Source organism: Crassostrea angulata, chromosome 5 (genome assembly GCF_025612915.1).
Source record: "Crassostrea angulata isolate pt1a10 chromosome 5, ASM2561291v2, whole genome shotgun sequence".
NCBI classification, from domain to species: Eukaryota; Metazoa; Mollusca; class Bivalvia; order Ostreida; family Ostreidae; genus Magallana; species Magallana angulata.
The window spans coordinates 55,653,424-55,680,478 of NC_069115.1; the positions used below are offsets into that span (position 1 = coordinate 55,653,424).

The window sequence follows — 27,055 nt, forward strand, 5'->3', positions numbered from 1 at the left end:
AAGGGTTTTTTCTGCTGTTGCGACAATTAACATGCGTAATAGAGATCCCCCCTAAGAATTAATTTTCGATCCGCGCCTGACCTAGTAATAACATCAATAGTGAAACAGACTGTACTATTTTATGCAGAATGTTCCTTGAAAATGGCTCGATATACTAAGTTTTTATGCAAAACATTCACCCATTATTTTAAAAAAAACATGGTATTGCACAACACAAGCATCAATTAATTGCATTTTAAAAAAATTGTGATATATAAAACAGGTCAAAAGTCATTGGCTATTTGGCGACTTGAAGAAATATATATTTTCATGAATCGGAAGTATTTTGGGGAAGGTTGTGGATGAGCAATGTTTCAAAAATAGGCTTATGTTTATACTCGAGATCCAAGAGTAGTTATTGGTTCTAAATGTAAGAAGACAACGGCTATATTGTAATCAAGGTACTGAGAGTACTGATAGACGGGGTCTTGAGAGTTTGAATTTGTAATTGTCCTGGATTTCCTCGAATATGCTTCCAAAATTTATGAGTTTGAATAGTTGTTACAATCTATTTTAATTCGGCTTTTTTTGCAATTGTCTGATACTTCGTCTAAATTTTACTCAATATCGGCCTTCATAATTGTAGAAAATTGACACAACGGTATATTATGTAGAATACGACCCCAAGGGAAAAATTTAGAACTACTACTAACCGGGAAAATCAAACAACTATATCAAAGTAGATACTTTTAATCATTAGATTTATTCAATTTTGTGATCGAAGGGAAAATCCACTTGTAAGTCGGACGGTATCCGTAATAAAAGTTTTATGAAAACCCCGAAAACTTGAAAACTGCTGAATTAACAAACAAAGTGAACATTTGTATACCGATAACAAACACAGGCACCTGACGTTAAAAATATTTTTTACAATAAGATTCCAAGAACTTTGACAATAAAAAGATTTGTTACGGTCGCCATTTTGATTTTTAAGACCGACTTAACTGACACGATTTTCTTCATTTGCGATTCATGCAAAATTAATAGGTAAAAATAAATCCGTTCGCCACTGTCTACTTTTTTGTGTAAACTCGTGCATCACCTACACGAATTACGATAACATAACTTAAAGATAACATAATTAAACGCTATGAGAATGTTGGGGATTTTTTATATTACATTGTTGCTTGAAAAATAATGTGAATGTAAAGAAATTCTCTTTTTGTTTTTGTTTTTGTTTTTTGTTTTTTGCGGGGTTTTTTTTTTTTGTTCTTTTTTAATTTTCTCGACATGGGTTGTTTGGTGACCAAATCTAAGCTTTATTTGATTAGAACGCGTGATTGATTGTATTGACCTCCGAAAAAAAAAGTCAAAGAGAGGCTCCGGCTATGTATGACTGAAATAAATAATATTATTCTGCTGTAACGATTGACATATCAAATATTTAAAAAATCAGATGCCGATCGACACTCCTCAGAATATTTTAAAAAGATATAGTTGACAACAGATCAAATACTTATATTAGTATAATTTGTGCGATTGAATTTAGCTGTTTTGCTTTGATTTAGAGTGAATGTTTAGTAGAAACATATTATTGAGTATTTGTTTAATTATTCAAGAATGAATTCTGTTTCAGATTAAAAGATATGGCTAGCAGCATTATAAATTCAGTGGATGATTTTAAGCGGAGGTTTCGTAACACACCAAGGTCAATGATTCACTGCGCTGTTCAGCGAAAATGTTACAAGCACCACTATATTGCACTTAGTGAAACTTTTTGCGATAACTGCAATACATGTGACATTATCCATTTTGCAAAAGAGAGTTATTGGTTGGAAGGGAGAGTCAAACGAGTAAAACATTATGATATTCAAATCGACATCACTAGAGGGTTGTCTGTATATCAGAATGATGATTATCCTAGAAATAATGATGAATATTCGATCGCTTATGGGCGGTTCCAGAGACTACAAATCACCAGACGCGGTTACTCAGTTTCTCTGAACAACTGTGAACACATCGTTAACTACATATTGACTGGTGACGTTTCATACCAACTCAGAAATGCGTCATTTTTTAAACGTTTCCACTCAGATTGCATTGATTTGTTCACAGAGGGGTTAGGTCAAAAAATTGTAATCGCCATCGTCAATGGTCTAGCAACATCATTATTCATGATTTGGTTTTTGCATTTTAATTATGTGCAAATAAAACAACTCTTTGATAAGGATAACAAGAGGCGATGGATATTTGGAAAATTTATAAATGGTGTAGTTTCCTGGATAAGAAGTATTTTAAAGAACAGTGCAAATGATGTATCTCCAGATGAGCAACGTTTTCTTAATACACTGGTGTACCTACTTATTCTTGATCCAGATGAGGTTACAGAATCTACAAATGCAAAGGCTCGCCTGCAAAAGGCAGCGCGTTGGTTCCGATATTTTGTTACAGGAGCCACTTGTATTTTGACGTTCATTGTCGAAGGGTTCTTTTCCTTTTTAGCAGCCAGGTCCTTGAAAAGAGATTTGGACGACAATACCATCAATTCTGAAGATTTTAAGCGACAGATAAAACAAGCTATTCTTTTTGTGTTCAGGGTGATATTCACATCATTGATAATTGCTTTTTTGTTTTTTAAGGATAAAAAACAATATTTTAATCCAATCAAAGCTTTCTTTTATGGGTTTATCGGAAATATTGCTTCAAGAGTTATTGTTCCGGGGACGATGAAGGTTTTTTGCATATTATACAGATACTTAAGCAACCCATAAAATGACCGCAAACAATTAAAAAGGCATACATATAATTTCGTGAAGTTTGTTTTCGGTATACAATATGAACGCTATTGCAAAACTAAATTAGTATGATTGATCTTTGCTCCTTTTATCTTTTTGAAAGATATTTTAGTTCGTATAGCAGAAATATGGTTATCCAAGGAATAATAATGACTATTAAATCGCTTATGGGCGATTCCAGACACTTCAAAGTGCCAGACGCGGTTACTCAGTTTCTCCGGACAACTGTGAACACATCATTAACTACATATTGACTGGTGACGCCGTTTCATACTAACTCAGGAGAGCGTCAATTTTTAAACGTATCCTTTCGGAACTCATTGATCTGTTCACAGAGGGAAAATGTTTTTTTTAAAACTCTATCAACGACTGTTTTAGCTTTAGAAGCAATGCCGATAACTATTCTTGCATATTATTATCAATTGCATTTAAAAGAAAGTTTCGATAAAAAAAAAAAAAACAGATCATGAGTCATTGGATGTTTGACGACTTGAAGAAATCCTAGTATCCGGGATTGAAAACATTTTGGGAAGTTTGTTGATGAATTTTCTCCAGATGAGCAATGTTTCAAAAATAAACTGGTATTTACACTCGAAATCCAAAAGTAGCAATTTGTTTAACAATGAGAATTTTAAAGCTATACATCATCATGTGTCATCTCGGCAAAGATTTTTACTATTGCTTGTATAAAGAAGCAATATCTTTAATTAATATGTGTTCTTGTTGGTTTGATTTTATTCTTATGTCATATTTCATGTTTATGTGTGCCCTATATAGTCTCCTGTAAAATATCCATTTCTGTACTTTACTATGTTTAATAACTGCAACTGTATTTGCTGTTTATCTGCAAAGCTTGAAGTTTGTAATGCAAATTGTGATATAATGACCCAAATATAGGCAATTGAAAAAAAGAACAAAAATGTACAAGGTATGTAAAGCGGCAAAATTTTAAGTATTGTCTAATGCATCTTGAAAGATTCACTTGTTCTGTATTTTTGTCTGTATTTTATCTAACAATACAATGTGTTATACTTGGTGGATAATGTAATTATAAACTAAAAAGGTAGTGAGAAATGCATATAATTGCGCAGGTAATGTAATTGGTCATCATAGAAGCATTTTACTGATTGTTAATTTTTTCTGATTTCTTTTCGAATTATATACAGGTATAAGGCTTCTGCTATATGAAAATATTTTCTAAGTTAGTTCCTTTACAAACATTAATAAAATAATCTGTTGGCCTTGGTCTTGGCTTCTTTTTCACTGTATTTTTTTTTATATTGCCCACGTCAAACCCTTTCTTGTATATTGATTCATCTGTTTATCATTGGAGAAAATTACTAGAAAAATCTTTATGCTGTGATCAGTTGTAGTAGACTATAGCACAAACCACCTTCTCATATAATAAAATTTTTAGCTTTCAAAAAAGTATAATGGCTGAAGAAAAATCATTCCACGTTATCAATGAATAACTCTTAAACAAACATTGTTAAATTCTTATCATTGAATGTATGTGATTTTTCTTAATTAAGATTTTTTTTAAGTGTTTACCATAATTTGTATAAAGTTTGTGTTGTGTTTAATGAAAATGATTAAATATTTGTATTTCAATAAAAAAACTAATCCTATATTCAGTTATTGTGTTAGTATTTAGTTGTAGATTTGGTTGGCTAACAAGATTAATTAAGATCTATATAAATAAGGAAGAGAAAAGGTTTCTCCTTGTAAATCAATTTATTCAAAACAATTGAATTAGATAAAATTATTTGGTCTGCACAAACAAAAAATAAATTACATAAACTAGATATATATTGATGGACAATACAAACAAACAATGTCAGTTCTCTGACGTCCTAAACTATATCACAGCTCATTTATACATGCAGGTAATTCAAAAGTAAGCACTTTATTCCAACTCAAAACCTCTGTAGAATGACTAAATATAAAAGAAACAGGTTTACCAGAGGCTATACAAAGTGGACGGATGTAATTATAAATAATATTTAAAAAACGGACGGATTCATGAAATTATAAGGTTTTATTAAAAGGTTAAAAAAAGCCTTATTAATAGGTTATAAAAATATGACAGGTTTATGAATACATGTATAATTCTTCTGTAAAAAAAATTGTAAACTACATACTTATTCAAAATCATACACCTTTGGAAGTAAACTGTTCTACAAAGCAAGCAAAAAATTCTAACACTTACTTAATAAATGCTTCAAACGCCTATTAACCTTTCCAAAACATTTATTCCAAAACAACACAGACAAATGGACGGACAAACAGACAGCCAGTGTATGGCTGTAGGTAGAGACATTGGCTTCCTCCATATTGAATATTTGTGTATCAAAAAATGTACAACAAATATCATTAAAAAAATAAGATTTTACAAATAATTCAGTCTTTCAAAAATAAGAAATGAAAATAAAAAACCATCAATAAGCAATAAATATTGTTGCTAACAAATGTCATAAAAATGTGTATGAAAATAAATATACATGTGATTTTTATAAAACTAAGATATGGCAATGATGATTGAAGGTTTTGGATTTAGTGTTCACCAGTACAAGTATTTCAATGTATATACTGTGTGAGGTGTGCTTTTCTAGCAAAAGCTGCATCAAAGGGAAATAACTCCTAGACCGGCAGTAGACCTCATCTTGTCCAAGCCATCACAACTTTGTTGAAAGCTACAAACACTCCTTTGTTGGGTTTACTATAAAACAAAGAAAGAAATAAAAAATCTTGAGCATCCCTTTTATCATTTCAATTCAGAATATATTTAATATGTTATGTGTAATTCTAATATATCTTCATTAATTTTTTTACAGTAAAACATACCATCTGAAATATCTCATTCCTTCAAATTTGCCATCATGTTTCCCATCTGAAAGTAACAAAAGAGAAAGTTTATATTTATGAAATTAAAAACAGACATCTATTAAATCATTCATTTCAGTAAAAACAAAAAAAAAATTACAAGTGTATGACATGATACTAAATAAAAATAATACTTTTTTTAAATTGTGAAACAATCCAGAGAGAGACCTTTGAGAGAGATTTTTTTCCACATTGATAAACAACCCTCACCTTCTTTATCCAGCTCCACCCCGAGGTAGGCATCACTGCGGCCCGGTAGATGACCCACAAACTTGACCGTCCCCTGACTCAGCTTTCCCCCCGCCCTGGAGAATTTGACCACATCCTCTAGGTTTAAGTCTCCAGGAGATCGAGGAGAGAATGGTTTAAGTCCAGTCGTCAGTGACATTAGGGAGCTAAAAGACATCAAAAAGTGTAAACATTTTATGTATACATACATCAATTGTATTTGTTTTGGTATACTGATGGACTTGTTTATATTTGATTAATTTTTTATTATTTGAAAATTAAAATATCAACAAGTTTTCCTTGAAGATTAAAAAAAATACATATTAATTGCTTTTCCGAAGTAATGGTATAATGTACCCTGTAATTTCTTTGAAGAACTGATATTAATTCAGTCTATTTACAGCAAGTGAAGAGAAGAAAATATAATGGAAAGAGAGAAAACATAAAAATGATGTTTCATCTTTATCTGAGTTTTAACATATACAGGACCCTGTGTTTGCTGTCCAACACAACCAAATCACTTTGCATGATATTCCTTTAGCTCAGTAAGTTTTAGGTAAGACAGTTATGAGTTAGACAGCAAAAAAGGAGATATTGCCACATTCTGAGATGAATTTCAAAGTAATTCTACGGTTTTTCCGATCCTAACAAAAAACCAATGTGGACACATACCCTGCAGAAGAAGCGAGCATGTTTCTGTTGTGTTGGGTAGTCAGTACGCCGGGGGTGATGGTTCGGAGGTTTGCTGTTGGGGGTGGGGGGTTCCTGGTGTTCAGAGTGCGATCCAGGGGTTGGGTCATCAAAATCATTGACCTTTCTGTACCGACTGGTCCTGACCGCTCCATCCCCATTGAGAGGGAACTCCGTAATAATTCTGTGAGAAGAGAAAAAATAATGAGTAAAGAATAATCACTAAAAGAGTTCTATTTTCTTGAATTGTCCAAGCATCATTAACTGATTCTACATATGAATACTTTATCAATTGTGTCTGAATTCTCAATTTTTCTTTAAATCTCTGATCAGAAAATTTTCAGAAGTCTTTAATGTTAGAATAATATAGGCAAATCACATATCAGACAACAGTTGCTAGGCATGGCAACGCCCCAATTACCCATAACAATCAAGAATTTGAATGTCTGCAGGAGAATATGACAAAAATTCTCCACAAAATCATCCAAAACAAGTGAACAGGTGCCTTAGAAAATCAGCGAAATTCCATGCAAAGAAGTTCTAGATTAAATTCCTCTACCAAGTGACTCAACATAGGTTTAGCGATCGTGTCATGCAACAGTGAACGACAGCGAACGGAATATTGATTTTTCTGTTATTTAAATATACTTCAATTTCTTTACCTAAATAGAGCCATATTTTACTGTAGGAATTAAAGGGACCTATCAGTGTGCTTATAATATGCACTTACAGGTAATCCTCAGAGACAAAATATACCAAAATCAATTACAAATTCATTGATTTCATTTTCTTTGATGGTTTATTTTTTACAAGTGTGTGTTCTTATTGATTGATTTTTAAAAAATTAAATCAATATTTTATTCCCTCCAAAAGACTCTTATTATAATGTACTGCTGCTGAATTCAACATATCAAGCTAATCAATTATCAAAAAGAGTTGATAAAACATTCATAAAACAATGCACCCCTTCAACAAAAGAATCTTTTTGAAAAAAAAATCAAATTCAAATTTTTAATTTTACACAGTATCAAATTAAAACGTTACACATAGTCCATTACACTGCTTCTCTAGCTATAGCCTTGTCATTTATATGTATTACTGTTCTATTAATAATGTATACCTACTCTTACTTTAATTAAAATTCTATATTCTAGTTTTAACTTATGTTCAGATGCTCTCTACACCATTTTACTTTTCCTTTTGTATATATGTATGGATTTTACTGAAAATCCACCCACCTCTTCCGTCAGCAGATTTAGACCTGGGGTGTTTGGAGAACGTCGGCTTCTCCATCTCCTCCTCTGACAGTGATCCCTCTGACCCCAGGGAGTCTCGTCGCCTGCGGTATCCGTACTGGTGACTGCCTGTCCTCCGGTGGAGGGGATCGGGGTTGGTGGGGGAGAGGCGGGGGGATATGTCCTGTAGCTTGGTGTTGACCAGGATGTCGGTGCCTGTATCGCTCTCTTCCCCGTCCTGGTAGAGCGAGGATTTTTTCATCCCATCGTACCCTGTACAACAGAACAAAACTATCACTGTACAGTACAATACACAAATTCTCATCCTAATGTTTACTGATTTAATGCCATATAATGTTTACATTGCACCTATGTTTTGTTCACACCATACGCATATCTTTATGAAAAGTTATTTTTAAACCATTTCTTCTTTCTCCAATTTTATTTTAAAAATTTTTTACAGAATATAACAATGTGCAAAGGGATGAGAAAAAAATGACAGACAAAATTGAATTCTGGGTGCTACTGTGGCGTATGTGATGTTTAAAGATTGAGCTATCTGGCCACTTGTATTCAACTTGGTTTAACCATCAAAATTGATTCCACTATTGACATACCCTTGTTTTGGTAGCTGGGCTGGTACACAGATAGGGCGGGGTTGCCAGGTTTGTGGTAGGACCCCGATAGGTAGTCCGTGTGACTGCTCTCCAACAGAGTTGATGTCTGGGGGATGGGCTCCTCTGAAAAAGCAGGCAGGGCGAGTGAAACAAAAGGTATATACAACTTAAATACTTAAAGCAAGGAGAGGAAAGCAGGTTGATAATTAAAGCACAGGAAATGAAAATACAAAGAAATTATGTATAAATTATCTACGTATACATGTATACTAAACAACTGAGAGTAAACTTTGAAGAAAGGAGAACTTTGCTTAAGCATTGCATTTTATAAGTTTTAAAGCATATTGACATCAATTACTTTATTATGTTAGTTAGTAATGTGCAAATATCCTATAACAACAATACATGGTGTATCTTTTCCATTAACTAGGTGTATTGGGTAAAAAATTACATCAACAAAGTGAAATTATTACAAAATTTAAATACCACAAAAATACATCATGTGACTGCATAATTTAAAGAAGCAAAGCAAACTTTCAAAATAAGAATTCTAAAGCTTTTACCGAAGTACATATAGAGTAGAACTCAAACAGATCTAATCCCAAAACCTCAACTGACCACACAGAAACGTGTTGACCCAGCTAGCTCATTTAACAAGATCGAACCTTGCTAGGGCTGAACAAACTTAAATTTCCAATCCCTTTTTGTACACAGAGAAAAAAATGTTCAAAAAATTGATAAGTTTGTCTGATTTTAGATTAAATGTTAGGAACAATGCCACACAAGCCAATGATTACAAATGTGGAACGTTAAGCTCCAGGTAAAACATAATGCAGGTATAGGAAATAGGTTAAGCTCTGATTATTGACAGTTTGTCTTTTAAAAATTCAAGTATTATGTCTATACTGCAGTTTTCTATCTACTGTTGTAGTTCAACAACAATTCAAATATTTGTCTTTGGATGGTCAATCAAAGAACACTTGCCAACTATAATTTTACTTCTCCTATAGTTTTATACTGCTTTAATGACATGCTAAAATTTAATAGTATTACATGTATTTCTAATGGCCTCGTTAACTTGATGACATAAAAGTGCTTTACAAAATAAACGTTCTATGTAAAATTTACTGGTACATGTATTAACCATTTCCCATTGACCAAACTACATTCCCTTGGCTGTGATTTTTATTGCTAAATGCTAATTTAAAGTAATTGAGATCAATAGTTGTACATAAGGTACTTAAATATATGACTGAACAGAAACAATGTCTATATTCCATTAAATTTCCTTAAGAGCATGAACATTTCCTTCAAACTGCAAGAGAAGGTACATATGCCCTTAAAGATTCTTACATTGTAACACAGAGAGTGTAAGTGAAGGAAAGACAAAGGATTTAGTATTTAGTACAAGTGAGGAGTTCTGGTTAATAAAATAAGTACAGAGAAACATGCAAACGACATCGCCACCAGAAGTGCCCGGGATGACATATCCACCACGCGGAGAGTGCCACAACACTTTCAGATCTACATAAATAAGTAGGTTACCTCCGCTACTGCGGTCAAAGTGGTGACCGCAATTAGAGCATGCAAACCTACCCTCCCAGTCATATCTAGGTCGCGGGGCATGGTCAGTGTGCAGATAAATGGTGCGCTGATAGCGACTTGGTGATGGGAGATTCATGTACCCGGGAGAGGAAGGTCGTCGCCTTGACAACCCAAGGTCAGGCGTTCTGGAGCGCCCTCTATAGGGAGCGTGAGCATGCCTAAGATCTGCCTCAGACCGTGACCATTCTATAACCAGGCATGCGTGAAGTAAGAAAACAGTAGTCAGTAAACAAATAGGCAAGGGTGTTTGATGTGAGATCTTGTTATAATGAGGGTCAGCAAGGAGAAAACAAAACCTGTTGTGTGAAAATGCATATGTGATACATGTTACAATGGACACAGCCAAAAACCAAACACGTCATAGAAAGGAGAGTGAAATATTGAGGCTTTGTTAATTACTTCTGATATAAAGAACTCCATTTTTCCAAGAAGTAGTTATTCCTGTAACAGACAGTTCCATAAAGTATACTTGTGTATTGGTTTTCTAACATAATTTTATAAACTTCTGAATAATTTACATCTACCTAACCCTAAATCTAATACATGAAGCATAACTATCACCTAGAAACTATGATAGCATTTCCTAAAATCAAAAACTAGGACTAATTTCACTCTCATTATCAGAAATGAATTAAACTCACATGCAAAACATAACAATTACACTCTCATGAAATTTTAAAAATCATGCTGAAATTCTCTTTTAACACAAGCCCTCACACTTGGCATGGCTTACCTCTGTTGCTGTCGTTGAAGTTTGGCGCTGACCTGCCGTCCTGTTGGTACGTGCTGGATCTCTCCGCCTCCTTGTAGGCGGGGTCTGTGTAGGCAGGTTTGGACAGCTCTGTGCAGGATTTACTGGCTGGGATGTCGTTCCGTCGCCTTCTCTCTCTGTCATACCGGTGCCATTCTGTTTCGATAGCGTATGTGTTGTATGATGCTGGATCAGGTGTCCTGGACCTTTCCCTGTATTCTGACTCCATCTGCCGTGATGCACTATAGCGAGGTAGTGTAGCTGACATTGGTTCTCTATCTCCTATACCACCATCGGGACCTGATCTATACCCCTCTGACCTTGGTGTATCCTCAAGGTCATATTTTCTTCGATCTGTCTGTCTGTCCAGACTATTACTCATCCTGGAAAATCGGTCAAATCTTGGCTTAGCATCCTCTCCATCTGTGATTTTTCTGAAATTAGCATCGGCCCGTTGGATACTGCTCCGGAGGCGGGTCTCAGCCTTTTGTATACTCCGACTGAACAAAGATTCCTCTTTGTTAGCACTGTCTTTAATTTCACTGTTTTTGTCCAGGGTTGGTCTGTATTTATTGAGAGTCTCGCCCTCGGTCCTGCTGTACTTGCTGTCTGTCTGTCTGTGTATACTGCTTAGCAGGCGTGCATCCTCCTGCTCTAAGGAAAGCCTGCCTGGGATAATTCTATCTTTGGAAAATCGCTCAGATCCTAAGTCCAGTGACCTTTCTACAAATTAAGACAAAACTGCAATTTTTACTTTATATTCGGTATCAAGAACACACAGTAAAATATTAACGACAGAATTTTTACATATTTCATTGAAACATTTGATGTTTTAGATATTGATAAAGGATAACTTTGCAGATCTGCAAGTATAGTAAAGACAAACTAAATGAATACTTCATCAGCAAATTGAAGACACCCTGTTTTACCTAGACTGTATCCCCTGGAGTGTAGAGGTGTCCGTACTTCTCGCGGCGATATTGTCCTGATGTCCCGTGGTGGCCTGGTATCCCGGGGCGACGACCTGACATCACGTGGAGGCAGCGACCTCTGACCTTCCTCCTTCAGCTTCATTAACTCCTCGCGGACCTGCATGCTCTCCTCATGGAGCTTGTAATTCCTCTCCCTCAGCGCCCGGTTGTCCTCCCTCAGCTGCTGTATTTCTATCTGTATCCTGTGCTCAGAGTCTGTACTAGTACCACCATGACCGTATCCCTTCTCGTACATTTTGGATATCTGAAATATGAAATTCATTTATAATACTTGATGTAGCTTGTATAAAATCACAGACTTAAACCAAATGACTTTAATTCATTGATGGATTAAAGTGTTCAAAATATTACAGTACTGGGTAATTTATTACAGTACTGGGTAATTTGTACCAAAAATTTTCCCTCTTTTAAAAATATTAATTGGGTATTGATTGATTTTAATAGTAGTCAGACCTTTAATGTCAATCTTTTACTGTGGGTGATTTTCAACGATATTATCAGACAAGTCTGGAATGCATGCCATTGATTTTTCTGATGAATCAGATTTTTATCATTGTGTAATGGGGTTTTTTTTGTTTAAAAGCAGAGTATATGCACACATGGACGGTAACAATGTCAATCATTGTGCTTTACCTGGTCATGCAGGCGCTGGTTTTCCTCCTGGAGGTCAAGGTTCTGTGACCCCTGACCAAGCCTCAGGGCTTCATTGGCCCGCTGTAACTCCTCCACTCTCTCCTCGGCCTGAGAGAGCTTCCCTACCGCCGTCTCATTGGCCTCGTGTAGATCCTGGACCTGACTTTCCAAGTCCGCTATGAATACAAGATCATAATCAGCTATCTTTACTCTCTGCCATACCTTACAGTGTAAAAGATGTTCTCAAACCAGTACAAAGTGCAAATTATGGTATCTGACAATTACAGTGTAAACACATTTGATTTGTAATATTTTAAAATTTTATGTTAAAAATATACCGTATATATCCTTACATTTTACACCGATATATTTTGACAATTCTTCAATAACAAGTTTCCTTCCAAAGACTCCCATGTCCACTTAAGATCCTTACAACTACTGAATCTAAGTACCGGTACCTACCTATTTTTCTCTGTAAGACATAGGGGTTGTTTGGGTTGTAGCTTATCCCCTCGCTAGTCTGCCCATCTGGCTGACCATTTCTGCCCCTCCCTATCTCCTCCAGCTGATCACGAAGTTTGACAATCTCCCCCGCCATTATCTCCTTCTCGCTCAGCACCTGCTTATACCGCCTCTCCAACTACAACAGAGAAAGAAGTATCCCTGTTTAACCACATGGACATTCATAAAATGTGTTGGACAAATTAATACTAAATGATTTTATCTAAGTTTTGCTGGAATGAATTTAATTATACATATAACAACATGTTTGCATACACAATTCTGCAGCATGATTGCATGCACAAACAATTCTGCAGTATGTTTGCATGAACAACTTTGCAGCATGTTTGCATATACAACTTTACAGCATATTTGCATACACAACTCTGCAGCATTTTAGCATACCTAACTCTACAGCATATAGTCCCATACACAACTCAGTGCAGCATGTTGACAAACACAACTTTACAGCATGTTTGCATACACAACTCTACAGCATATATTTAAATACACAACTCCACAATAAAAATTAAAAACTGATTCTGTTCAGAACATTCTATAAAGTTAAGAACCTCGGCTCTCTTTAGTCATTTTGTGAAATTAATGAGACTGTTTTGATGCTTTACCTCTTGTATGTTGCTATAGGCTGGAGATGAACGCTGCTCCCTCATTTTGGCTGCATCCAATTCCTGAGTCAACTGTTGATTCAACATCTTCAACTCCTTAAGTTCATTACTGAGGTCATGAACTTCGACCTCCCTGCTGCTTAGCAACTTCCTCAAGTTCCTCACGTTGTCCTCAAGGTCATGGATTCTCTGGGTTTGGGCCTCCTGATTTTGTGCAAAATTTTGAAATGTTAAAAATCTCAAAAAATTGAACAATATTTGCATTATCTAAATATGCATCTCACCCACATCAACAAATCCAAAAAATATAGCTGAAGTTCACAAATGTATTTACACATGACACGCACAAGAAGATCAATGCTATCTCACTAATTAGCTTTCAGGCACCTGCTTGCCAGGTAAAATAATCCATACCTACTCATTCATATATCCTGAAACATTGAGAAACGTGTCAAGCCTAGGAATCACTTCAAAAGGTTTTCTTATTATAGTGCGGAAATTACCCTCCCATAGAATATTCTACACAGTAACTCTCATGGTTTGATGGTGGGTTACAGTTATACCACATTCAGATTAGTAAAAGTATTTTTATGCATGTTCAGACAATATACCTTTAAGCTGCTATGAAGTATGACTTTTCATTATAGATCTTTCAATTAAAGCCACTGAACATTCATAATTAATGATGCAAAAAATGGGTTTTGTTTATTTTCTTTACTGCATGCCTCAGTGTGTCAATAATATTTAAAGTAAGCGTGTGAGTCAATGAACAAAGCCTATCGGTCACATTACTACTCAGGTAAAGATCAGACTAGGGTGAGGAGATTCATGCCTGTATAAACAGGTGCCTCCACACAATAAATCATCCACTGGTAAATCATCAAACAGTGATTATTGAAAAAAAAAATTAAATATTATTCATATTTTAAACCTAGAATTCTTTTTTCTGCTAGCTGTTGGACATCAACTTTCAAATCGACCTGATTTTTCAATGAAATTCTTAAATCTTATCCTCCTAGTTCTAAGAGACATGACTGGTAAAACTTTAAGATAACAACAAAATATCCCCCATATATAGCAGTAATACTGCACAATATTATTAATAATTTTTTAAAATGACCCAAATGATAAAATCAGTTGAGTTTTAGGAGGAATAGAACAACCTCATTTTGGTGAATTCAGATGATTTTTTTTTTTTAATTATAAAATTGCCCATGATTGTGCATCTATTATCTTCTACAAACTGGTTGTCTTTTGGGGTGGCTTGGTTGACTTAAGCATAATCAAAAGATCTGGAATTCATTAGTTTCAGCCCAACACTCACATTGAATATGAATTGTGCTTTTATAAAAAAAAAATTTTGTGAATGTAAATCATTTAAAAACTCTGACATACAAATGAATTGTGGCCATGCTATGAACCAATTCTATAAAGTCTTCACATACCTCAGAGTACCCATTCTCCACAGCTCCTGGAGTAATAGTTCTCTCACTGGCTCGAGACGAGACATTGGACCTGTTAGCACCTGGATTGTTCACCCTGAAAGCTGGTGAGGTTTCCCCAGGGACCCGGATGTGATTGTCTGGGGTCATGCTCCGTCGCTCCGTCAACAGCCTCTGCTGTGTCGTAATCACAGGAAGACTGGATGTGCTGTGGGCACGCTCAGATGTCCTTGCATTCGGAGATGGAATTACCGGAGTTCTGTTGGATCCTGATCTCTCGGATCCGTGAACAGATCCAGACTGACTGCCATCCCTCTCGAAGTACTGGTTAAGTTCCTGCTCGCTGGTCAAGCTCTGGGGCCGGCTTCCTCCAGATCCGACCGATCCAGTTGAATAAAGCTTCTCTCCACTCGTCTGTAGCACATCGTTGATAAGCTGTGGGGTGTTCCTCAGTGAGGAGGGGGTCTGTCTGGCTGACCCATGCTCCGACCTATTTATAGGGGTGGACTGTCCAAGAACATCATCAACAAAGCCTGCAGTGGGGGTCTGTCTGTTGGAGCCTTGTAATGACCCTTCGATTGACTTTTGGGGTGACCTTGGTGACACGTCCCTGACAGGAGTCTGTCTGAGTGAGCCTTGTCCGGAGTGATAGGGAGATCCAAGTGGGGACTTCATATCTTGTGTTGCTATCACGTCCTCTACAATATGGATCGAGCCGTTTAGGGAATTCTCCCCCGACCTAATAGGAGATCTTCTACCCTCACTTCCGTAATGCTCAGCACTGTTTGAAGCACTATTCACTTCTCTGATTATATCCTCCACTGTTTTCTGAGGGACATGATGTGATCCAGAACTTCTCATTGAGGAATGAGGACTTTCCACAACATCATCTACAAATCTATTTCCCCCACCATCTTGAAAGGGTTCTGAGGCGACATCACCGATCGGTGTTCTCCGTCCTCCTGGGTTGTGTGTATCTAGCTCTTTGGATTCATTAGAAATCTGCTTCTTTACCAGTTCCTCAAACTTGCTGGAGAGGTTGAGCGAAGACTCAGGACTGAGGTCCATTTCCTCCTGATTTTCAGCGTGTCTCTCTTGGTTTGTGTCCTCCTCTGTACGATTTTCTTCTGTATCTCTTACTTCATCCTCAAATTGGTTCAAATTTTGGTCAACCGGTAATTCATCTTCCAGTATGTCTAAAATTAAACCATAAATGAAATATTTGCAATAGAAATATACATGGTAAGCATTAATCTATGCAATACACTGAAACTTTTAGACTGAATGCCTTCTTCCAAAAAGTATAAAAATGTTCAGGAGTCTCAAATGTAAGGTAAGTATTTAAAATCACATCCTCACTGCAGCTACCTACTCAACTATACTAAAATTTAATTAAAATCAACAAAATATCTTCCTCTAAAACAAAGTGTGAACTTGGCTAACAAAGCAGGAATAATGTTCCTAAAGAACCAAATCCACTACAAATACTTTAAATCAACTGATAATTCAGATAATGGATATTCTTTTCAAACATGGACCGCTGAATTCCATACATGTCAGGGCATACACATTAGTTTTCCCACTGACCCTGTTTTTCAAAGTATACAATTTCAAAAGGCCCGACACACCGATAAATAAAACAGATCTATCAATGGCTTGTCATTTCCTAAATCACTTTTCCTTTTCTCTGAAAGTTCAGTGAGGGTTTTCCAAACAACTTTGAGAGTGGCTGTATGGAACGGCTCCTTGTCACAATAACGAGAGCTTCACACTTTCTATAACAGACAGACTAAACATATGCTTCAAGAGATTCTTTGTCAATCATGTAAAGAAATTTATAATGTATCCCCATGTCTGTTGTGAACTTTAAACATTCTCCATGCTCTTGTAAAGCTAAATTTGATTCTCGCTGCTCATAAATTACTTATCAATAAATAAGAATTATGCTACCTGTATATAAGATAAAAATGAATTTATAGATAAGACTCATGTCATTATACATTTGCACTTTCCTCTCAGTAATTGTACCAAGTCTAATACATAAACATGCAAACTTGGGGAATCTTTTGTATCTCTTTTGAATGCATAGCTTTGTCATGAAAATAATTCAGGCTGTTAGCTTGCAGTTGCTTGATGATACATTAGCCTGTGTATCTACCTTAGCTACAGATATTGGGTGGTTTTGACAAGTCATTAGTTAAATGATGCATCCACTGACTGCTGAAAGACCCTAGTCAGAACACCTCTAGTTTTGCTGATAATAAACAAAAGCAGGGCAGAGATAGACTGATATCCCAGCAGAACTTTAACACTCAAGTACCATCTAGTTTATCTAAATATTTGTTAGATATGGTCACCAAGGCACTCCTATACAGAATTCAGTTTGTTAGGTCCATCTTTAGGCATCAAAATTATTAATAAACATATCTTTAACGAAAGTAAAATACAATTAATTCTCCTGTAAAATGTATTTATACTGACTAGTAATATACTACCTCTACACACAAAGCTAATATGTTCATTTATACAACATAAACAACTTTAAAATGATTCTCAACTATTAAAAATAATACAAAGAAATCAGATTTACTGATTAAACTAAAAAGTCAAATTAAAATCAAATGCATATAAATGAAGTAGAATAGTGATTCTCTGTACAGATGCTGAACAAGGAAATAATTGCCGATGGGAAATTATGAGCCATTTACAGTGACTTGACCTAAGAATTGTGATTGTTTATTGGAAGATAAACCATGTAAATAAACCTACCTAGATATCATAAAGATAGTCATCTTAACCTTAAACCTTCACACCTACCCTACGGTATCACTATCCCTCAACTGGCTGGTACTTATAATCACTATACTCCAATAAAAACGATATACACAGTCACTATCAATCCAAGTACTTTAGGAATAACATGGAGCAGTACTTTGTGTTGTTAAAACATGTTACCGGGCCTTAGATTTGCCGGGTAGAAGGGGGGTGGGATTTAAATACCTAACTCAGATTGCATGTACACATTGAGTTCAGGTTAATTCCAGGCCTGTGTTAGCCTTACCTTATAGATATATATTAATGAATTAGGATTAGAGATTGTGTAGTTATATAGGTAACACTGTCAAATGTTATTAATTAGTATGACACTTACAATTCATTAAACACAACTTCTAAATTTCCTATTGACACAGAAGGTGTTATAATTCTATAAACCAAGTCACTAATGCAGTTTAGATCTATCAACATGTATATCACATTCATTTTGACATACACATGTAACGACAAAGCAAGTTTATCAATGTTTGCTGTAGAAGTAGTCAACTTCAGAACAGATTTAATTATGATCATTCCTTTACAGAGGATACGGTCCAAAAAGCTAAGTTTATTTGAACTGCATGATGCAGCAACGAAATAAAAATTTATGGGAATTCTATTTGAAAAGCCTTCCTAACACAGACTATATCTGGGTTTTAACTTTCCGTAAAAGCTTCAGAAATGAATTGCATGAAATAAAAAATCTTTAAGCGAGAAAAACTATATTAAATTATTATTTAGAAAATTCAATGTTTATTACCAAAGCTCTTAATATGCAACAAGCAAAGGCACCTGATGTTTAAAATATTTCTTTTTATAGTAAATATAATTTCCTGTAATAAAATAATAATATACAAGAAATTTTTTTCTACAAAAAGAAATATTTTTAATGTCAGATGACTGTGTCAACCAATCTATAAATTAAAATTAGAACTTTCATCCGCATATCAAAAACCTGGGAGCAGATGGAAGTTCTAATTTTCATTTGACTGCTATGTCATCAAGCATAATTCAGCATACCGATAGTTAAGTAATAGACTCAAGTAAATCTAGAATATACACAAGTTTATATTCTAGTAAATAGATTTTGGTCCATCTAATGGAATAATCATTGCTAGTGTTCATCAATATTTAAGCATCAATGGGAGGTTTTGATTCTCTACAGTCCATTATGACAAACATTAAGCTAATTGACATTGAACTAGAATGATTAAGAAGCATACTGTGGTTTCGTTAATTTTCAAGGGTATCAATTTTCGTGGATATAGTGAAAATCACAGTTTCAAGGATACGTAAATTCGTTGCCAATGACCCTATCAATAATAAATGTTAATAAAAATTGCACTTCAATGAACATTTAATTTCGTGGATCAACTTAACCACGAAATCCACGAAAATTGGTATTCAACGAATATTGATGAAACCACAGTATCTATCTAACCCCTCAGACCCTTCACTCTTCCACTATTACCATGGTTTAACACATGCATATGCACATTTGCACTCACATTTTCGATGCACTTCCTTCAAAATAGCTGCATATAAAAAGTCATAAAAAGTTTATAATACTCAGAATCTACACAGTAGAGAGAACTATTTAATATGCTTTGGCTCTTTCAAAAAAATCAAGTGTTTGATTAGTAGACTGTTGATTGTCATGATTTCATACATTACAGCGATGCTAATACGGTGAAGCATACAGTAGTAATTTATCTTAAAAATGAAACAAATTTTAATTTCTTCAACCGATAAATTTATGATTTACAGTCTCTGAATTCAATTTTTACATCCCTAAAGACATATCCTACGCAACTTTAGCCATTTGAAATCAGCCCATGTCACCTATTCCATCGTCAAAAACCCACTGCCATGCCTATCTAAAACGTCAGTTTTTTGATGAACTTCTATTCCCCTCTAATTCAGAGAAGTAGAACTTCTATTTTTGTATATTTCTTAATCGCTAAGCAATTTCAATTGATTGTAACGTTTACACGTATGTCTAACCCAACAAAGGGTCCGTATTACACATTACTGTAAGATTAACTATGTTAATCAAATTGAAAAGATGCGGGATTCAAACAGGAAGTTCATGCTGAATGCCAAATCAACAAGATGTAAACGGTTGACCCAAACATTTCCGGCAAGTGTTCTCACCGTCTTTTATGTAGATATCCGCTTCGAACGTGTAATGTTTGATAACGACGTCCTCTATGGGGTACGTATCGCCGTCGATGACCAGGTTTCCCCGGAAGACACCTGTGGCTACCTCCAACTCAGGTGAGAAAAAACTCTCGCTTGGCTCATCCCAGATCAACTTTATCGGTTCCTCCTGTAAACGATTAAAAGAAATTTCGGTAAAAAAAAAAAATGGCATTGAAACATTTAATTTCCACAACGCCCGTTTTAATCAATAATTTTATTTATTTATTTTTGTAGGTAAATATAGACCTTATTCGCACATCGGTAGGCATCAAGTTCCTTATACAAAAGGAGTCTCAGAGTAGCTTCTTCTACTCACTTGCAACGCAAAGGCCTAAAGAATAGGTCCAATATCATTTAAAATTGTGTGTTGCGGGTAAAATGATTTTTTGAACATGAAATTGCTTTTTTCTAAAATTCTAATGTAATATTGAAAACATGAAGTTATCGCTTATATAGGCATAGCTTTGGAAGTATGAAAGATCAAGTGCCAGAATAATGAGCATGTAATACGACACAGTCAGGCTTGTTGACTATTTAAACTCAACAAGACACTGTTTGCATAGCCGTAATACAAAACTTTTTTTTATAATTCGAAATCGAAATTAAATCCTACTGCATTACAAAACTAAATCAACGTTTACAATAGCTGTGTGTAATTTCCATTTTCACCCCGGCGATTCGTCTGACTTTCTGTACATGTAATTAGAATCCATGACTACTTACAAACAACAAATTGCAATCTAAACCGAACAACGACTATAACGTGTATACTATCTATTATTTATAAAATTCTGTCAAGTTGTCTTTTTCGAAATTGGGAAACGTCTTATAATCAGGATAACGCATTTTGTAGATCTATAAAATCTAGGCGTACCATTTTATAGGAGGGAAAGAAGACAACATCGCGGGAATTGGTGCGTATAGTTTTTCCCCATCTGTAACGACACGTGGCTTTCTGTAACGATGGGGATAGAACTTCATCCTCCCTGCCAGGCATATTGTCTTGCGATTGGTCGTTTCCAAGAATATTTTCCAATGACGTATCAATGACGTCACTTTCCTCTATTTCCTCATGTTCACTATCGTCTGATTCTTTGTCGTTATTTACACTCTCCTTTTCCACTAAATCATCACCAATATCTAATTCCACGGCCTTTATCACAATTTCCTCTTCCACATCCACACGAATTTCTGAATCATCCACCTCCTTTTTCACACCATTCTCTTGTTCTTCCACATTTTTACTTTCAGTTTCGATGTCTTCCACGTATGGCACGGCGTCTACCGAATCTCCCTCGTCCTCAGAGTCCCGAATAAACACACTAGACCCGCCAAACTGAGACTCTACCCCCGGGGCCGTCCCAGTCTCACCCCCAGTCTCCGCGTCTTTAATTGGGTCGATGTTATTGTTGTCCTCAGTCAAAGACTCTTCCTCCTGGGGAACATCCACTTTCTGGGTGGTTTCCTTTTGTTTGCTGTCCTCTGCCTCTTCTGCTAGATTCTGCTGGGAACCGACCCCTAAAAGATGATCGTTTCAGTTTAGTATCAAATTAACCTTATCTATGATGAAATAATATAAATGCAAACAGTTCATAAATGACATTTCAACAAGTCTCTAGATATAAAAAAAAAAACGGTTAAAGCATTAGTATTATAACGTATTCATCTTAATTAATTAATTACAATGTGGATACAGATATACGAATTGTAACTGATTATTATTTGATTCGTAAAAATACAATGTATACACATATACAGAACTTGGCATATCTTTGCAATTTGCATGACAGCCAAATATTTGTATAGCAGAGGTTAGTACGATAAAATAAACAAACCATTTATATATCTTATACCACAGTATAGAGGACAAGTAATTTCTATTATTCCTAAATTTAGAAAACCACAATATAATTTATTTTCCGCTACCCCTAAACAAATTCCAAGATAAAACTCTCCAGATAATCTCAAAGGCCTCTACCTACCTGTGCAATCGTCTGCCATGTTTCATCTAAATCCATGTACCTAAACCCTCTACCTCTACACCCCAATAAAAAGCAAGTGGGGCCGGGTTATGTCAGAGCTACTCAAACTAATCAAATATTAACACTCGGCAGAAAAGGGGCTATGACGATTAAAAACACAAGCTATATTGTCCCAGGAGAGAGAGAGAACACACGGCATACATGTACGTGCTTGCTCTTTTTGCTAATCCTGAACCGGGTGGCCAAATATTACACCTTAATTCTATCCAACCGCTCGCAGACGGCCTTACCTGTTGTTATTATTATCATCAGAAAACAATAGCAGCTGTAAATTCCTTCACTGGCCATTCATTAAAAAGGCTACATGGAGGTGAAACAATAATTAAGTTAATCAGGCCCTGAGAGGAGGCCTTTAAATCGATGGTTATACCTTGTAAGGCGGCGGCGACTTGCATCAGTGACAACATTGGGAAGAATTCAGTCACAGAATTGCACAGAGACCTATCCGTACGCTCCTCACGAATCTATGTGTACACGAACATTAACATGCACAGATAGATATCATATCCCCGTGCCCTCACGGATAAGGGGAATCGATCTAGTTTTTTTTTTTTTTTTGTTTAACCTGGTCACTGGAGCAGACCTATCAGTTTGTTGGTCCTAGACTGGGAGGTAAGGTTCCGGAGGGAGGCTACAACCAAATCCACGCGTACACACACCTTTACGTAACGTTAGTAGGGCCGTTCATTATAACACCTGAATGATGGATATAGTAATCACAATGGACAATAACACACGTTTGTAAATAATCGATATTTCCCTGTATAAATCTACCCCGACAAGAACTTTGCCTATACCTTGGAAATCGATCCTGATCACAGACCCAGGATTCTACGCAAACTGTTCTAGTTGTCTGTGTACGGTGGCATTCCGGGACGCCCCTAATTAGTCCTCATTGTATGATCTCAATGGAAAACAAATTCAGTTTCTTGCCAAAGAAGAGGATTTAAAAGGGTTTTTTTTTTCCTTCAAAAAATTGCGAATACCGTTTTAAATAGCCAGCAAATGGACAAAAGCCCCAGTTATTGTCCGAATGGACTTTAAATGTATTCCTCTGATTATGTCCTTTTGCAAATAACTTTATTGTGGATTTGGGATCAAATTTAACTTTGATTGTTCTGCAAACCTACGCCACTGGAAAATCTAGGTACACTGTAGTAATTCCATCTGCAAACAATATATTCATGAATTCTTCTATTTTGGCACGAATGGTTGCCTTTCGTGCATGCTAAGCGATATTAGCATCGTAGATCATCCAATATATAAAGAATTGCAAATAAAACTGCTTGATCGGCACAACCTTTGTGATTAAAAATTGTTCTGGCATATTGTTTAATGGTACGAAATCAAATGAAATTGTTTATCGATAAATTTTAGTGATGTAGCATGAACTCATCCTTCAAGATCAAAAGTTAATCAACATAATGCAAGTTAAATTCAGGTACGATTTCAGGTGTGTCGACAACTTATGGTTGAAGATAGCGATAGTTTTGTTAGAACTGGTTGAAAAAATGTTAGGTCAGAACAAAAAAAAATAACTAAACAGTCGCAGTATTTCCTTCATTTAAACATTTCTATTTAACACTAAATGCAAGTGGAATACATATGCTTCCAAGTACGCCTAGAATTTGCGTCAATGTCCGTAATGTCTTTTCAAGAGAAATATAAGGTTTTGTCAATGCATGGCTAATTTACGGAAACCCATGCTATAACTATCCATAAGCACGAATTTGTCGCCTTGCATGCAATTAATTCATGTTTCTTTTGAAATTAAATAGCCATTGCACCATATGTGTATTTATCAATCTACCATGTACATATAAAAATATACCAGATATAAAGCGCTACGTTCATGTAATGTCAGTTTTGCATACAGATAGCTTTTGAAAGCAAACCATTTTGAAATTATTAATGTGGGGTTATATTTTTATACTTTCTTGTCAGAAACCTGCATTTAGAGTCGGAACTTATACATCGAAATAAAACGATGCAGAGTTAATGTTTGCATTGCACCTCAATGACCAATGGGTGTTTGAATTGATATTACAATAACAAAGAAAACTAACACTGAAAAATCAATGGACGTGTTTCAAAACAAGTATTGACATAAAAAACAGATTGATTCCTTTTTTATCATTATTGAATTTCGTTTTGCCTGACATGTTTGTTTAATTTTTCATCACGAATTATTGATTGTAAAATTCATAAAAAGGTGATGAAAGGGTTTCGGTTCAGGGGGAGGTTTTATGAATAATTTAAAGTGGTTTGGGGTACATAGGACCCGGTTAGAGTGGGGGCCAGACTCTCCTTTCATTGTCCGGTCTCTGGAAATTCCCACGGACCCGAATAGTACATGCAAATTCTGCCCAAACATTTTTTTCCATCGCACTCAATTAACTCTGATCCCCTTTCACATTGCATCCACACGTGTTTTAAAATGCAAACTAAACAGCTATTAATGGTTTTGAAACTTCAAGGAAGAAAGTGCTGTGTATTGATTTGTCTTTTGTTGCCGAATTTTAAACACAGTTTATGTCTTTTAATGTAAGAAAAAATCCATTTCATCGTCGCTGATTTTAAATCGCGAAAATTAAAGTTCCTTGCACGTTCGTCTTAAAACCAAATATGTATTGATAAGGGTTTGTGGTTTGGAAAGAACACTAATTTATTACAAGAAAAATCCTTTAAAATTCTTTCGACGCAATCGTTGCTACGTGTAAAATGACGAACCCGTCCACAGTAAGAAGAAAGGAACATAAAATCAACACGACCTCTCCCCCAAACTCAACCCCCAAAAAGCGACTGGTTGGCGTCCCGGTTGTTTCGTTGCAGTCTTATACATATTTATGGGATACAGTTTACCTAATTATTGATACACTTTTACAATCACGCAATTTAACCGTTAACATGGGTGATTTCAATAATAAATGACCATACATACACAAGTGGTAAAATTGTTTCTGGGAAAATGACAGTCAGTTGCAATCGTGGTACAACTTGGAAGCTATCAACCCTGATTGTAGAATTATAATTGGCTTCTTAAATTTTAATTGCCAGAGGGTTTTTTCAGATATGACAATCTTTCATTACCCCAAGTTGATCCGAAGTAGTTAATTAGAACATGATATACCAACATTTTACATCATGTACAATAGCTGAATTCCAACAGACCCCCATCCCCCGACGTTGGATATAGTACTCACGTTCTATGTTCCAGGTATGATAGACTCTAAGGACCCGACTAACCAGAAACTGTTCAACGTGGTAAAGGTCCATGCATGGTGACTGGGACCCACCTTGGTCGTCGGTACAATAAGTAATACCTGGTGTAAATATCTACTTGACTTACCTGTGTCAAACCTCCGCCTATTAGTCCGATTGTGTATTAATGAAGTTAAAACTCTGCCAAAAAAAGATCAAAAACCTAAGATCAGCACGCACCAACAAGTCCACCGAGAGTCACTCTGTCACCCTGACGGGAAAACTATGAAAGGGGGTGTTGTATGAGGGATGTAAAAAAGGGGGACGATACGGGCTAGTGGGGACCAAATATACGGAAGATTTGGTATGGTTATAAATAAAAGTGACCCATTCAAATTTTATGAAAAAGAAAAACAAACTATAAAGCTAATGTATACATGTCACTCATTCCCCATTTTATCTGAACTCCATCTAAAATCATATTAATTACCTTCAACAAACAACGATTGCATTAGCGTCAATGGATCCGGTCCAGTTAATTAAATTTCTCGCCTTACATTATAGAAGTAACAAAGGGGGTTTTGTATGTACAGTTCAATATTGGCGGTAATTCAATCACTTATATATCGGTGATCAAACAATGAACAGATTACGTACAGATCAAACACGTACTCTGTTACAATTACCAAAACGGGCACCTGCTAACTCTCGACGGTGCACCGCTAAGCATCGACCGACCAATCTTAAAAAGTAGCATCTACTGATGTGTGCTGAAACACAAATTTAAAATAGAACAAAATGTTAGCAATATGAATAAAACACCCTCAACAAATCCCCATCTCTTCCCCAACTTATTGACAAATTGCAAGTACTTGTTACATGCCAATAGAATAGGAACTTATTTGAGAGATTATCAATAAGAGTGTATATGAACCTATTATGTCCGAACATGTGTTTGTCTTTGAAGTCGACCGTGGCTAACCATTCACATATTTCTTATTTTGCTTTTAATTTCGCTGTCTTGAAAATGTAAATATCTACAATAGCCGTACATTGAATGTATGCACTGTATTACGTTATCTTTCCATCAAAATTATTTTAAAACAATTAAATTCAACACTGTAAAGGATATTTCAAATAAAGTATGCAAATAAATTGAAATGCTTACTCTGAACGTCAAACTCCACTTTGTCACACAAGAATAATATACAATATCCGTAGAATTTCAGGATATCTTAAAACGCTTACAAGTCTACATGTACATGTACATTATTCGCGGCACTTTGCCGGAACTTGCGCCTTTCTGTAACTAGGAACGACAATATATAATCTTCTTACAGTGTCTTCAACACGAACAATGATAAATGCTTACCCAACGAGCAAATATTTAAAAATTAAACCCTTTCACAGCTGTCTCCCGCCCGACCCGCCACTGGTTCGCCGCTCGCCGGCATTGATCCGCGGTGATCTTGAAAGTTTAAGTCGTTAATGTTTGATCGTTTTTGTCCAACAAGTGCAACAAACCCATTTACGCAAATCTCGTAAGTATCCGTACATGACAAGGTGCACCCTCAATGCAAACCTCTTAATGCAATGTTCAAATCCTCTAGCTTTGAAGGCAATTACATTCTCTGTTCGATTTTCTTTTAACTTTGAATTTTTTAAAACTTCCAAGGATATTTTCTGATTTTTATTACAAACTGAATGGATGCAATTTATTTGCGGTTTCTTTGCAAAGGGTAATTGGAGTATCTACCTGTTTACCGAGCCTGATAGCACTCGAAGAAAAGATTGGTGTTTTGGGGGGGGGGGTTGTTTT

General features: G+C 35.7%; 1 protein-coding gene across 10 annotated transcripts; it reads right to left on the minus strand.

Moving 5' to 3' along the window:
- Window positions 1-4,489: 4,489 nt before the first annotated feature.
- LOC128183795 (uncharacterized) lies at window positions 4,490-25,763 on the minus strand. 10 transcript variants are annotated; one of them, XM_052852951.1, is made up of 17 exons: window positions 25,727-25,763; window positions 20,868-21,511; window positions 19,946-20,120; window positions 19,300-19,326; window positions 14,981-16,173; window positions 13,536-13,739; window positions 12,871-13,048; window positions 12,409-12,584; window positions 11,713-12,019; window positions 10,766-11,506; window positions 9,973-10,218; window positions 8,428-8,550; window positions 7,814-8,083; window positions 6,558-6,759; window positions 5,868-6,052; window positions 5,619-5,664; window positions 4,490-5,493 (listed from the first exon to the last, which is right to left on the minus strand). In XM_052852951.1, the coding sequence occupies exons 1-17, from the start codon at window positions 25,746-25,748 to the stop codon at window positions 5,433-5,435; spliced, it is 4,800 nt and encodes a 1,599-aa protein (XP_052708911.1). In that variant the 5' UTR covers window positions 25,749-25,763; the 3' UTR covers window positions 4,490-5,432. The 10 variants fall into 10 exon arrangements, with proteins under 10 accessions (XP_052708911.1, XP_052708910.1, XP_052708906.1 ...); XM_052852950.1 differs by lacking the exon at window positions 25,727-25,763 and adding an exon at window positions 25,239-25,363 and having other exon boundaries at window positions 10,024-10,218; XM_052852946.1 differs by lacking the exon at window positions 25,727-25,763 and adding an exon at window positions 25,239-25,363.
- Window positions 25,764-27,055: the final 1,292 nt, after the last annotated feature.

What these genes read in the sequence shown, in the direction of transcription:
- LOC128183795 (XM_052852946.1), bottom strand. Translation starts at nt 25,311, where the DNA reads ATGGACCTTTACCACGTTGAACAGTTTCTGGTTAGTCGGGTCCTTAGA. An exon ending in ACCAGCGCCTGCATGACCAG is followed by an intron (nt 12,020 to 12,408) that starts GTAAAGCACAAT and finishes TTCATATTTCAG; the next exon opens with ATATCCAAAATGTACGAGAA. An exon ending in ATGCTCGCTTCTTCTGCAGG is followed by an intron (nt 6,053 to 6,557) that starts GTATGTGTCCAC and finishes GATGTCTTTTAG; the next exon opens with CTCCCTAATGTCACTGACGA.